General features: G+C 43.9%; 2 protein-coding genes across 2 annotated transcripts in view; one reads left to right on the top strand and one right to left on the bottom strand.

Annotated features, from left to right (window-relative positions):
* Positions 1 to 14,651, top strand: part of LOC110492868 (cadherin-23) — a 588,267-nt gene that overhangs the window by 392,067 nt on the left and 181,549 nt on the right. Inside the window, exons 22-29 of the mRNA XM_036946709.1 lie at positions 2,332 to 2,521; positions 3,537 to 3,682; positions 4,097 to 4,316; positions 4,724 to 4,876; positions 5,080 to 5,193; positions 7,107 to 7,255; positions 10,630 to 10,690; positions 11,253 to 11,401. Of these exons, the coding sequence (XP_036802604.1) occupies positions 2,332 to 2,521; positions 3,537 to 3,682; positions 4,097 to 4,316; positions 4,724 to 4,876; positions 5,080 to 5,193; positions 7,107 to 7,255; positions 10,630 to 10,690; positions 11,253 to 11,401 (1,182 nt within the window). The remainder of the gene's footprint in view (positions 1 to 2,331; positions 2,522 to 3,536; positions 3,683 to 4,096; positions 4,317 to 4,723; positions 4,877 to 5,079; positions 5,194 to 7,106; positions 7,256 to 10,629; positions 10,691 to 11,252; positions 11,402 to 14,651) is intronic.
* On the bottom strand, positions 7,465 to 9,377 carry LOC110491802 (uncharacterized protein C10orf105). The gene is made up of 2 exons (XM_021565567.2): positions 9,288 to 9,377; positions 7,465 to 8,577 (listed from the first exon to the last, which is right to left on the bottom strand). The coding sequence occupies exon 2, from the start codon at positions 8,572 to 8,574 to the stop codon at positions 8,062 to 8,064; it is 513 nt and encodes a 170-aa protein (XP_021421242.2). The 5' UTR covers positions 8,575 to 8,577; positions 9,288 to 9,377; the 3' UTR covers positions 7,465 to 8,061.

Raw genomic sequence — 14,651 nt, 5'->3', positions numbered from 1 at the left:
TCAACACTCACACCTGTGTTAATGAGAGAATCACTGACATGATGTCAGCTGGTCCTTTTGTGGCAAGGCTGAAATGCAGTGGAAATGTTTTTGGGGGATTCATTTCATTTGCATGGCAAAGAGGGACTTTGCAATTAATTGCAATTCATCTAATCACTCTTTATAACATTCTGGACTATATGCAAATTGCCATCATACAAACAGAGGCAGCAGACTTTTCCCTTTTGTTGGATGCACTTTTTCATAGTGTTGGATTTCCCTTACGTTGGTGCTCTGGCGGTACTCACCCTTGTCCCCCTTGCCCCCCTCTGACCAAAGGGTTGATGTGTGCCACCTGCTGAGCGCAGTGAGCAGAAGAATGTAGTCGCAGTGCCCTGGGAAAAGGCTAGAGCCCTACAACACACACACACATACACACACACACACACACACACACACACACACACACACACACACACACACACAGTCTGACGGTTTTCACCCCCCCCTCCCACACACATGCACACACATACTCACACACACAATTGGTCATCTAATCTCTAATGAGGTTACTTAACCTAATTAAAAAACAAAATTATATTTCCTGCTGATATCTATGTAAGTGGAGGCCACAGTTCAATAGACAAGGCTAATGTTATAATTGTATGTTCTCTCCTAAGACTTAGGTTGATTAATTTAAATGGACTTTGGGGCTACCTATGAATAAGTTTCCCCTCACCCTTAAATCTCCTTCCACTACTGTCCACTATTTTTTTCTTTCTCTTTTTCTCTCTCTCCCTCTCTCGCTCCTCTCTTTCTAATTTTTTTCATAATTCTTATGACGTGAATGATGTGCCCAAAGTAAACTGCCTGTTGCTCAGGCCCTGATGCCAGGATATGCATATAATTGGTAGCATTGGAAATAAAACACTTTGAAGTTTGTTGAAATGTTAAAATAATGTAGGAGAATGTAACACAATACATATGGTGGGAGAAAATCCAAAGAAAAACCAACCGGAAATGTTTTTTCTTTGAGAGACCATCCTCTTAGGGCATACTGGAAATAGCTCCCTGGATGCAATTCCTATGGCTTCCACAGGGTGGCAGAAGTCTATGTTCAAGGTTTCAGGCTTGTAACTACCAAAACTAGTAAGAAATATCAGTTTTTGTACAGAGACAAAGTCTTGGAAATGTGTGTTTGTGCGCGCCATGAAGACAAGATGCACCTGCTAAAATTGGTTCCCTATTGAACATACTTATTTCCGTAAGAAATATTATAGTGTGATTACATGTTAGGGTATCTGAGGAGTGAGTAGAAACATATTTTGACTTGTTGAAACAAAGTTTAGGGGTAGATTTTCGGATTCCTTTCTCTGCATGTTGAACGAGTGGATTACTCAAATCGATGGCGCCAACTAAACTGACTTTTTGGGATATAAAGAAGGATATCTAACAAAACGACACTACATGTTATAGCTGGGACCTTTTGGATGACAAATCATAGGAAGATTTTCAAAAAGTAAGTGAATATTTAATCGTTATTTGTGAATTTATGAAACCTGTGCAGGTGGAAATATATTTTGAAGTGGGGCGCCGTCTTCAAACAATCGCATGACATGTTTTTGTTGTAATAGCTACTGTAAATCGGACAGTGCAGTTAGATTAACAGGAATGTAAGCCTTCAACCGATAATAGACACTTATATGTACCTAAATGTTTAATATCCATCATTGTTATGATTATTTATTTGAATTGCACGCCCTCCAGTTTCACTGGAAGTTGTCCTGCTAGCGGCTCAGAGATGTCTATCTACCTAGTCCTTTAATAATTCAAGACCAGCAAAACCTTTGTTATTTGTTAACCTATTGACCAATTTTTTTTTTTTTTCTATTTTTTTTTACCTTTATTTAACTAGGCAAGTCAGTTAAGAACAAATTCTTATTTTCAATGACGGCCTAGGAACAGTGGGTTAACTGCCTGTTCAGGGGCAGAACGACAGATTTGTACCTTGTCAGCTCGGGGGTTTGAACTTGCAACCTTCCGGTTACTAGTCCAACGCTCTAACCACTAGTTTCCAGCGTTTTCTTCGTCAGTGCGGTGAATAATTTATCAGCTCTTTAAAAAAATCATGGCCCAATCTCGGCCCAGCATACACATTACCTATCACGTTAGATATTAGGTTGTTGTGCGGTGCTGGTGGTGATTGTCAGATTTTCCCCCACTAAGACTCATTCCTTCTTTCTTTCATCATTCCTCCTCTCTCCCCTCCCTCCTCCTTTCTATCATCTCCCTCCTCTCCCCACTTTCCCTTCCCCCCTCACCCCCCCCCCCCCCCCACAAACATCCCTCCAGGTGCTAGCGATAGACCCAGATGTTGGGGACAATGGGACAGTGGTGTACAGCATCAGCCCAGAGAACCCCTTCTACACCATCAACAGCAGCACAGGCAAGATCAGGACCAGCGGGGCCGTGCTGGACAGAGAGAGGTCCAACCCAAAAGACAGCCTGCTCATGAGGACCATCATCGTGTCTGCTGTCGATCGTGAGTCCCACACCAGGCCAGAACTCTGCCTGTTGGTTGGTCGGTTGGTTTGTTGTTCTGTGTGTCTGGCTGGCTAGCTGTTTATCTGGGACTGAGACCGTGTGTGTGTGTGTGTGTGTGTGTGTGTGTGTGTGTGTGTGTGTGTGTGTGTGTGTGTGTGTGTGTGTGTGTGTGTGTGTGTGTGTGTGTGTGTGTGTGTGTGTGTGTGTGTGTGTGTGTGTGTGTGTGTGTGCGTGCGCGTGACTGTCTGGGGCTGAAGAGTCTGTCAGTCTCTCAGCCTGTACTATCTAAATTGCAATGTGCGTTCATATATGAGTCTCTACTTTAAAGAGTAACTGCCCCAAAAAGCCACTTCTCATTTAGAAAAAGGCTTATGTGGCATCGATATGAGTCAGAAACATGTATTCTAATTTCAAAATTGACTACAAAGTTTAAATAGGATAATTTTGGTTATAAAGTCATTCTCGTCCAAAACTGAGATTTACGAAATGATAGGCAAAAATGCTATGTCAAGGAATGAAGGGCACCGTTTATTTCAATCAGGCCCAAATGCCCACAGCTGGCAGCACCAAAGTAATCATCAATTCGGAGCGCAGCTGCATGTGACCCGATCGTAATGACCATGGTCAATTTGGTTGGCATTCGATATCCCCATGGGGCTATTAGGGACCATCAGTAAATTACACAATATTTTGAATGTCAATGGCTCCAAATTTATGTGACTTAAAAAACTCAAACCAACTATAAATTGTAGAAATTAAAATATTAAACGCATGTAATGTAGCCCCAAAAAAGTTAAATATGAACTTTGTCCCGTTTACATTGTGTAATTTAATGATAGTCCCTAACTAGCCCCAGGCTATCCAATGTCAAACCAATTTTGCCACGGTTGCACACCAGCCGGCTGAAGCTAAGTTGGCTATCACTAGCTAGTCTAGGCCACCTCTGGTAAAACTTTTATTGGAGTTTTGTGCTCCTGTAAATGCTGTGTTTGTACCTCTGGCGCCCACTCCAGTTGGCAGACCTCCACTGCGTTCCTCAGTCAGCACCACAGTGTACGTCAACTTGCTGGACCTTAATGACAATGACCCCATCTTCCTTAACCTGCCCTTTGTGGCCGAGGTGCCAGAGGGCCTGCCTAGTGGATCCTCTGTGTTCAAGGTCAGTACACCATTACAATATGTCATTAGAGTTAGATGCTTGTGTAATTGTATCAGATGAATCAGATGGAAGTGTGTGAGGGCTAATTAAATTGTTTCTTTGTTTCTGTTTTCCCCTGTCTGTCATGTCCTCCTCTCACTTCTATTCTCCCCACCACTTCCATATCTTTGTCCCGCTCTGTCCCCTCTATCTCTTATCCCCACATCTCATCTTACTCTTCCCCTCTCCCTTCTCCCATTTCCTCTCCTTTCCTTTACTCTCCTATCCTTCCCTTCCATCCTTTCATCTGCTCCTCCTCCTCTCCTCTCTCCCTCTCCTCTCCCTTCCTCTCACTCTTCTCTCTCTCTCTCTCTCCCTCTCCACTCCCTTCCTCCTCTCTCTCTCTCTCAATTCCTATCTCCTCTCCTTCATCAGATCCAGGTGGAGGACCCTGATCAGGAGGAGAATGGTATGGTTACCATGGGGCTACTGGTGGGCATCCCACGCGTTGATTTTTATCTCAACACCACCACGGGTGTGCTGTACTCAACGGCAACTCTGGACCGCGAGCAGATTAGCCTGTACCACCTGAGGATCGTGGCGTACGACCAAGGGCAGAACCCACGCACCTCCACCAGCACCCTTACCATCACAGGTTTGCAAGCATCAGGGCCTGTAATCACTTACTGTCTCAGAGTATGTGTGCTGATCTAGGATCAGTTTTGCCTTTCAGATCATAATGACTAAGACAGGGGGGACCTGATCCTAAATCACCACTCCTACTTTGAGACGCTTTGTGAATACAGGTCATGGCTGGTCCAACATTCACATTTTATACCATATTAAAAATTTATTAAAGACAGTATTTTGCTTAGTATAGCACTACCTGCTGGTCAGAAGCATATATTTTAGAAGCGCTGGGAGAAGAATGACCATCTGTTAAATGTGTTGCTTGTCGTGTCTGCCTATTGAGCATGATAAAAGTTATTTTACAAGAGACAATGTGTCTCTCTGTCTCTCTTTGTCTGTCTGTCTGCTTGCCTGTCACTCTGTGTCCCTCAGTCCTAGATGCCAACGACGAGACCCCCACCTTCTTCCCCAAGGTGTACAACGTGTCCCTGCAGGAGAGCGTCGCCAGGGACCATGTGGTGGCTCGCCTCAACTGCTCCGACAATGACGCTGGCCTTAACGCCGAGCTCAGCTACTTCATCACAGGTCAGAGGTCAAACTAAGGCCATGGCAGACTGTGTGTGCGTGTGTGTATGAGTGGTTGGGCAAGACGTAGAGTTGTATTATGTGAATGTGCTACTACTTGGTTATGTGTATGTGTGTGTGCATGCATTCATTCATGTGTATAAGTGAATAGCCGAGATATAGGTACATGTAATACTCCACCATCTGTGTGTTGTGTTCTGCAGGTGGTAACCAGGATGGTAAATTCAGTGTTGGCTTCAGAGATGGTGTGGTTCGGACTGTGGTTGGCTTGGACAGAGAGACACAGGCTACATACTCACTGGTCATAGAGGCTATCGGTAAGTCCTAGCCCGATAAGAGCATTTTTCATCTTTCTTTCTACTCTGTGTATTTAGACCTTTTGTACATCTGTGAGATTGAGAAGTGAGAAGTGATGCATGCAAGTCTTGTTGTGCAACGGTCTCTGTTCCTTTTTATAATCGTTAAACTATTGAAGTAAAGAAAGTCACACACTCCATGTGTAATCTCCCAGCAATTTGCAATTTCTCCCAGCAATGTACTTAGTGAAAAAGACAGTTGCTTTTCATGGTCTTATCAAAGAGAGACCAAGAAGGCTTGCATCCCACATGCCAACCTATTCCCTATTTAGTGCACTACTTTTGACCAGGGTACATAAAGCTCTAGTTAAAAGTAGTGGACTTTTCTAAGGAATAGGATGTCATTTAGGATGCTGCCAACGTCTGAGGTTTCGTGTTGTTGCTGAAACTGTTGAGTTTATCTGAGTTGTTCTGGGATGACCATGTGTGTGCTGATAGACCCCTCACTGTGAGTATGTATTTAGAGGGGGGGGGGGGGATTCAGAGAAGAGACTACTCATGTATACTTTGAGTATCCCACTGGTATGTTCTAAAAAATAGCGTTTACAAAGACTCAGACTTTGTCCATTTTTGGTTTCTATTGTATGTTTTTTATGATTAAGGTTTCATTTATTTACACCAAATAAAATAGGTGATAAACAACAATTCACATTTTTTTTTAATGGGGTTTACAAAGACTGAGACTGTGTCCATTTTTGGTTTCTATTGTATGGTTTTAATGATTAAGGTTTCATTTATTTACACCAAATAAAATAGGTGATAAACAACAATACAGATAAAAACAACAATAAAACACGGTGTCCAGATGTGTTTGGAAGCCAAAGGGCTTGTATAAAAACTACACCACAAAAAAACAATAAACAATACATAAGTACAACAAAAGAAAGGTTTGTTTAAACGGATAACAAAATTCACTAATCATAAATGTACAAATGAACCGATCAGTGTTCACAAAAAATTACAAACAGTATATGTTTTGTTTAAATGTGTGTGTGCATGTGTTAATGTGTGGATGTGAGTGTGTGAGAGTTGGGCTATATGGAGGAGATTACTGAGTAGTTTGGTTCATGAGGCTAACCCAGAGTATTCGCTTGAAGTTATTGAGGGATGAGGAGGTTTTGGCAATGTGAATATAATAATTCTAGAGTATGGTACCTCTACATCTGATAGAGAATTGACTACATAATGTGAGGTGAGGCAGTGGAGAGGATGAAGGTTATCACAATGTTTTGTGTTTATATTAATGGATTTCAGAATTAACCCTGAAGAATCCATTGAAAGGTAAACTGTCAGGGAAGTACAGTATTTGTAGATGAAAATGATAATTGGCATACATAAATGTCGTAAATAGACAAGATATTGAGTTTCTTAAACAAAGGTGCAGATGGAGCTATGTAATTAGAGGAGTTGGCTAGCCTTGCACATTTACTTTGTATGATGAGTAATTTGTGTAGGTAGGAGGCATATGTACTGGCCTAGACAATTTTACAGTAAATGAGATATGTGTAAATTAAGCTATAGTAAAGTGTTACGAAGCAAGCCTGATTAACCAAACCACTAATCTTTCTGATAATACCAACATATTTCATCACTTTGCTACAGACAAATTGAATATGATCTTTCCATGACAACTTTTCATCAATTGGAACTCAGAGGAATCTAGAGGATGTGACTTGCTCCATTTCATTCGCACCAATTGATTGGATTATAGTTAGTTTTACTTGCAAAGATTGCAAAGATCTTGACTTACTTACTTAATTAGTCCACTGTTGATACACATATTCAAAGTATGTTCACGACCAAGTTTCTCTCAAACTGACTGACATATACACACAGTGTTAGTTTTGTAATGTGTAAATGTGTGTATCCCTCAGACAATGGTCCAGCAGGCAGCAGGAGGACAGGCACAGCCACAGTGTTTGTAGAAGTACTGGACGTGAACGACAACAGACCCATCTTCCTCCAGAACAGCTACGAGACCAGCATACTGGAGAATGTCCCCATAGGATCCAGCATCCTGCAGGTACACAGCCAGGCTGGCACACACGCGGCTCATATATACACGTGCACATGATTGCAGGTACGCACGCACACACACTCATGCATACATGCACACAGACACACACAAACACGTGCACACATAGACATACATATACACACAAGCATACACATGGTTACACACATGGATATAACTACACACACACACAATATTATGCACTTCAGGAAATCAAACTTGAGAAAGCTTTTAATTTTCTTAAACAAACTACATTTTAATACAATAAAATAATAACACAAACTGTTCTACACTCTTAGAAAAAAAAGGTGCTATCTAGAACCTTAAAAGGTTCTTTGGGTGTCCCCATAGGATAACCCTTTGAATAACCCTTTTTGGTTCAAGGTAGAACCCTTTTGGTTCCATGTAAAACCCTATTTTGTTCCAGGTAGAACCCTTTCCACAGAGCGTTCTACTTGGAACCCAAAAAGTTTCTACTTGGGAACAATCGAATAACACTTTTTGAACCCTTTTTTTGTAAGATTGTAGCTAATACAACAATCAAAATGTACGAAACAATTCACATCATCCACGTAGGCTGTTATCCCTTTTGGAAGAACCTTGGGCTTGCACCTGCTTCTCTTGTCATTAACAACATGGCCCAAACAACCTTTACTCCACCAGTCCATGTGGTTATCTTGAAGTGGGGGTTTGATCAGAAGTTAGTGTCATTGTTTAGTTAGCAGTACATCCATGGACATGCAGGACTGTGGTCAAGTCTAAGTGCTTTGGTCAAGTTACAGTCAAAGCGGTCATCTCCATGACCGGGCCTGCATTCATCTCACGGTCAGAGCGTAGTCATATCTCTGTAACATAGTCAAACAGGCAGGGCATGGTAAGGTGGGTAAGCTGCTGTGGTCCGGTTGCTGTCTGGTTGGGGAGCAGTGGGTGCTGCACTCGGGCCTGCACTGGGGCGGTTGTCTGAATGAGGAGGTGAACGACCGCTGTACAGAGCCCAGTCGCTTCCACAGCTTGAGCTGGGGCTCCGATGACAGAGAAGGCCCACAGACCAGGGACTCGCCTGAACTACAACCCCCAACTGAGTCCTCCTCTGTCTGGGCTGACGACCCACAACACACGGCCAGGAAGATAGCACAGACAGCCAGGAGCAGGGAGAGGCCTAACACCACCATGATGGTCAGCAATGGGTTGTGAGGCTCTGATGGCAGGGGGGAGGAAGAGAGGGAGGTGGGCAGGCTGGATAGGTTGAAAAGTAGTGGTGATTTTGTAAAAGAAAGGGTGGAAGAGATGTTGACCGCTAGATCACTGGTGGTGTTCATAGTCGCCATGTTCTGGAATGGAGAGAAGTCATGACAAAGGAGGTTAGATGAGAAGTGTGTGGACATCTGTGTGTGTGGGTGCGGTCTGTGTGTGAGTGTGTGCGTGCATGCGTGTACACCAGTCTCTTTCAGAGTGCCACAGCAGCTTTCTTAATATGGGAAGTCTTGCCTTATTGTCCAAGCTAAACCAAGCTGACTTAGGCTTTTTTAGGAGGGGTTATTACCATCATACCCTGAAGGATATGCAACACACACACACACAAATGTCATAGTCTTTAATTCGGTAGAGACAACGCGTGCCTTGTCGGTTTAGGGGAAAACACATCGGGACGTGAAATTAGTTTGATGCCAGCAAATCTGTGTGGAAAGGCCACTGGAGCAGCCATCATCTCATTAGTCACCAACACCCAATACAGACTCGCTCACACATTCACACTCACACACACACTCTCAGACGCAAAATATTGAATACAAAATATATTACAGTATACGCACGTCCACAAACAAACCACAAACTCCAGAGAGTTCAGACATCTCTCACTGTCCAACATCCACTTACTCTCTCACACTGACTGTGACTCCATACTTAGATGCATGCACTGATACTGACCCAAACACACATTGTGGGCATAACACATATAAGCATATGTCAGCAAACACACATACATTTTACACACACACACACACACACACACACACACACACACACACACACACTTTACCTTTTTCAGTCACATCCAGCATCTGTGAGTAAAACCTTTTCCTTGCTTCCACGTTCCTTTTCTCCCTCACACTGCTTTTTCAAGAGAGCGTTAGGGAATGCACAGAGAAGAAGAGGGGACAGATAGGACAAGGGGGTAACAGGACAGTGGTCAAAACATAGTCTCTTTGTTTTCCACTGGGAGAGCCTAAAACAATGGTCCATTTCCAACACCGTCTAAGAGCTTAGAAAATTATCTCCCAATACTAACACTGCAAATGTTTAAATTTACAACATCTGGGCTTAGTAACACAAACTGGGAAGCTCTGCACCCCTTTTATAGCCAAAGTGGTGCAGTCCACTGTGTAATACCCTACTCATCAATCTGACCCTCTACTCTCTTTTCCCCCGTCTCACCCCTTCTCCCCCCCTTTCTCTTCTCCTCTAAATCTCTTTATAAAGCTAATGAAACTGAAACAGGGCCCCTCTTTTCACACAGGGAGCAAGAGAGAGAGGAAGGGTGGGTGGGTGGTTAGTTAGTGTGCGTGTGTGTGTGTGTGTGTTTGTGAACATGTTTTGTGTATGGGTGTGGGTGTGCATGCATGCTTGTGCATGCATCTGTCAAGGAATATCCACAGGTCCTACAAGCAGGGTAAGATCAGGGTCTGCTCAGTCTCATCTTGCTTCAACATCTCTGTGCCTATTTTAGTTCAGAACTCCAGTCAGAAGTCATGGTTGGATTCAGTATATTCTACTCAGCTCAGCATGCCTCACTAGTTATCTCTGTTGAGCCATGCTGTCTCTGATGTGTTTTTGTCTTTGGCTGCTCTGGCTCCATGCCTGCCTTTCAGAGAGAGAGAGAACAAGAGAGAGTATGTAGACTGGTAGAGGGAGAGAGAGAGATGGGGTAGGGAGGGTGTGAGAGGGAGAAAGAGACAAGAAAGAGACGAAGAGAGTGAGTTAGGGAGATTGAGAGTGAGGGAGAGAGAAGTGAAAGAGAGAGAGAGAAAGGGAGAAAGAGGGAGAGAGAAGGGGGGAGAAAGAGAGAGACATCTCCATTGTGGACTCGTTGCCAGGGCCATGGTGCAGTTGTTGTGTCAACCATGGGACTACACAACATTTGGAGGGGGTGGGGTGGGTCACTTACATATTAATATGTGTGTGTGTATATGAATGTCAGCATCTGTGTGTGTCTGTGTGCATGCCTGTGTTCGCGCACATGTATGTGTGTGTACATATGTGTAAATGTTTATGTACTGTAGCTATGTAGGCCTATTGGTGTGTGGTTTCAAGTCACTGTGGTTGTAAATGAGTATAATGGCTGCATATGTCTGTGCTATTAACACATGTGTTTGTGTCTGCAGGTGCAGGCCACAGATTCAGACCAGGGGGAGAACGGCAGGGTTCTGTACAGGATCCTCTCTGGTGAGTACAACTTCTTCCATCCTTTTCCCAGTTGCCAGTTCACACCTACTCTCAGGCCTCACTGCACACAAACAACTAAACACAAAAGACTGTCAACACTGCAAGCTAATTATAACCTTCATGCATAATCATAACTTTATTTGTATAAGTTATACGGTATTAGATATTTAACTGCTCAATGACTCATTTGAAAGATGCAGTGTCAAGTGGGTAACACTTGATTTGGATAGATTCATTTTAAAATGTTGGTGATTCATTTTACAATGTTGGTGATATTCTAGTATTAATATTTGAATGTACTTTATATCAATGCCCTCATGACCATCCTGCATGCAATCACTCTCAACCCCCAGCTAACCTCTCCATTTCTCCCTCTCTCACACCCCCTCCCTCTCTGTCTCTCTCTTCCCCTCTCTCTATCTCTCTCCCCCATCTCCCTCTCTCTCTCTGCCTCTCTCTCCACCCCCCACCCCCCCCCCCCCCCCCCGCTCTCCCCCCACCCCAATCTCTCTCTCTCTGTTTCTATCTGTGTGTGTCTCCCTATCTCTCTCTGCATGTGTAGGCAACAGTAAGGGTCTGTTCAGAATTAATGAGCTGTCGGGGCTTGTGATGCGGGGCCAGAGGGCTCTTGACAGAGAGAGCAGCAGCTCCCACGTGCTGGAGGTGGAGGCCTACAACAGTGACCAGGGCGGGATGAGGAGCTCCGTACGGGTAAGGAGAGTAGGAGGGATGATGAGGGAGGAGATGGAGAGGGTGGACAGGGATCGATGAGAGACAACAATCAAGGGAGGGAGGGAGAGGGGACAGGGCTGGACATGGAGGTCTACAACAGTGACCAGGGCAGGATAATGAGCTGCGTGTAAGTGAGGAAGGGACAGGGAGGGTAATGGGAGACTGGGGAGAGAACATAGGATGGGACAGGGCTGGAGGTGAGGAGCTCTATACTGTTGAGAAGGGAGAGGGACAAGGCAGGGGAAGGGAGAGGGGATAGGGCTGGAGGAGTCTTGGATCGTTCTACCAATTTGGTACCTTTTGAGAAGTGTAACTTGGTAAAAAAAAATGCCTCTGGAACTGGATCCTGGACTTCCTGACGGGCCGACCCCATGTGGTGAGAGTAGGTAACAACACCTCCGCCACACTGATCTTGAATATAGTGCCTTGCAAAAAAAATATTTGGATTTCATGTAATGTAACACAAAATAGTCTCAATCGGTAAAGTGAAATTAGATTATTATTATTTTTTTAAGGATGGAAAAGTGGTGCATTCATATGTATTCACCCCTTTGCTATGAAGCCCCTAAATAAGATCTGGTGCAACCAATTACCTTCAGAACTCACATAATTAGTTAAATAAAGTCCACCTGTGTGCAATCTAAGTGTCACATGATCTGTCACATGATCTCAGTATATATATACCTGTTCTGAAAGGCCGCAGAGTCAGCAACACCACTAAGCAAGGGGCACCACCAAGCAAGGGGCACCATGAAGACCAAGGAGCTCTCCAAACAGGTCAGGGAAAAAGTTGTGGAAATGTACAGATCTGGGATGGGTTATAAAAAAATATCTGAAACTTTGAACATCCCACGGAGCACCATTTAAATAATTGATTAAAACAATGGAAAGAATATGGCACCACAACAAACCTGCTAAGAGAAGGCCACCCACCAAAACTCACAGACCAGGCAAGGAGGGCATTAATCGGAGAGGCAACAAAGAGACCAAAGATAAGCGGAGATTGGAGTATCTGTCCATAGGAGCACTTTAAGCTGTACACTCCACAGAGCTGGGCTTTACGGAAGCGTGACCAGAGAAATGCCATTGCTTAAAGAAAAAAATAAGCAAACATGTTTGGTGTTTGCCAAAAGAGGGAGACTCCCCATACATATGGAAGAAGGTACACTGGTCAGATGAGACTAAAATTGAGCTTCATGGCCATCAAGAAAGACGCTATGTCTGGCGCAACCCCAACACCTCTCATCACCCCAAGACACCATCCCCACAATGAAGCATGGTGCGGGCAGCATCGTGCTGTGGGGATGTTTTTCATCGGCAGGGACTGGGAAACGGGTCAGAACTGAAGGAAACATGGATGGCACTAAATAAAGGAATATTTTTGAGGGGTACCTGTTTCAGTCTTCCAGAGATTTGAGACTGGGACTGAGGTTCACCTTCCAACAGGACAATGACCCTAAGCATACTGCTAAAGCAACTCTCATGTGGTTTAAGGGGAAACATTAAAATGTTTTGGAATGGCCTAGTCAAAGCCCAGACCTCAATCCAATTGAGAATCTGTGGTAGGACTTAAAGATTGCTGTACACCAGCGGAACCCATCCAACTTGAAGAAGCTGGAGCAGTTGTGCCTTTAAGAATGGGAAAAATGTCCCAGGGGCTAGATGTGCCAAGCTTATAGAGACATACCCCAAGAGACTTGTAGCTGTAATTGCTGCAAAAGGTGGTCTACAAAGTATTGACTTTTGGGGGGGGGGGGGGAATGCCCGCTAAAGTTTTCTGTTTTTTTTGTCTTATTTCTTGATTGTTTCACAATAAAAAATATTTTGCATCTTCAAAGTGGTAGGCATATTGTGTAAATCAAATGCTACAAACCCACCCAAAATATATTTTCATTCCAGATTGTAAGGCAACAAAATAGGAAAAATGCCAAGTGGGGTGAATACTTTTGCAAGCCACTGTTTGGGGGACCCCCAGGGGTATGTGCTTAGCCCCCTCTTGTACTCCCTGTTTACCCCACAGCTGTGTGGCCACTCACGACTCTAACTCCATCATAAAGTTTGCTGATGACATAACGGTGTTAGGCCTGATCACTAACGGGAATAAGACAGCCTGTAGCCAATGTGTCAAACTCATTCCGTGGAGGGCCGAGTGTCTGCAGGTTTCACTCTCCTCTTGGCTTGATTGATAAAAAGGTCACTGATTAGTAAGGAACTCCCCCTCGTTTTCTAGGTCTTAATTGAAAGGAAAAAAACAGCAGAAACTTGGCCCTCCATGGAATGAGTTTGACATTCCTTGCCAACAGAGAGGAGGTCAGAGACCTGGCAGTGTGGTGCCAGGACAACAACCTCTAACTCAACGTCAGCAAGACCAAGGAGCAGATCGTGGACTACAGGAAACATGGGGGTGCACACCCCCATCCACATCGACAGGGACACAGTAGAGAGGGTGATGAGTTTCAAGTTCTTCTGTGTCCACATCACTGAGGACTTAACATGCACTCTCACACCAGCACAGTTATGAAGAAGGCACAGCAGTGCCTCTGCTCCCTCAAGAAGCTGAAACGATTTGGCATGGCCCTACAGATCTTCAGGAACTTTTACAACTGCACAATCGAGAGCATCCTGACTGGTTGTATCAGAATCTGGAATGGCAACTGCACCACCCAGTGCATCACTGGGGGCGAGTTCCCAGCCATCCAGGATGTACATGCCAGGCGGTGTCTGAGAAAGGCCCGGAAAATTGCTAAAGAGTCTTCTCCATGCTCCCAGAGTGGTCTTGTTAAGTGGAGTGTGCCAAAATATTTTTGCCTGATTCTTCCTTGACTAGACTACTGATGTTACACAAAATTCAAAAGGCAGGAAGGCAGATTTCCACGTGACCAAATTCAATGTTTATTTACTGTTTTATAAACATCCATGTGCTTTTACAAAGAAAGAAAACATGTAGGGAATGAGTTTTATATGTATATATCCATAGCTACATCTATCGTAACTAGAATTGGATGATAATGGTGATCATATCAACTAGTTATCTTTTCCAACTGATTGATTGGTGGCGCAGTCCACTAAGACATTTGGTTCATAGTTCAATGGTTGTGAATTCTAATCCCACATGGGGTAAATCCTTTATTTACAATATTCATCCCGTGAACACACACTTCTAATTCTGAAAGTGAAAGCATATCTGTGAGAGGGGTCTCCCTGGTAGTAGTTGTAGGTTTTTATACAG

The sequence above is a fragment of the Oncorhynchus mykiss genome, chromosome 16 (assembly GCF_013265735.2).
Source record: "Oncorhynchus mykiss isolate Arlee chromosome 16, USDA_OmykA_1.1, whole genome shotgun sequence".
Lineage (NCBI taxonomy): Eukaryota > Metazoa > Chordata > Actinopteri > Salmoniformes > Salmonidae > Oncorhynchus > Oncorhynchus mykiss.
This window is presented reverse-complemented; position numbering and strand designations above follow the sequence as displayed.

Excerpts from the sequence above, each read along its gene's own strand:
- LOC110491802 (XM_021565567.2), bottom strand. The coding sequence starts at position 8,574 with ATGGCGACTATGAACACCACCAGTGATCTAGCGGTCAACATCTCTTCC.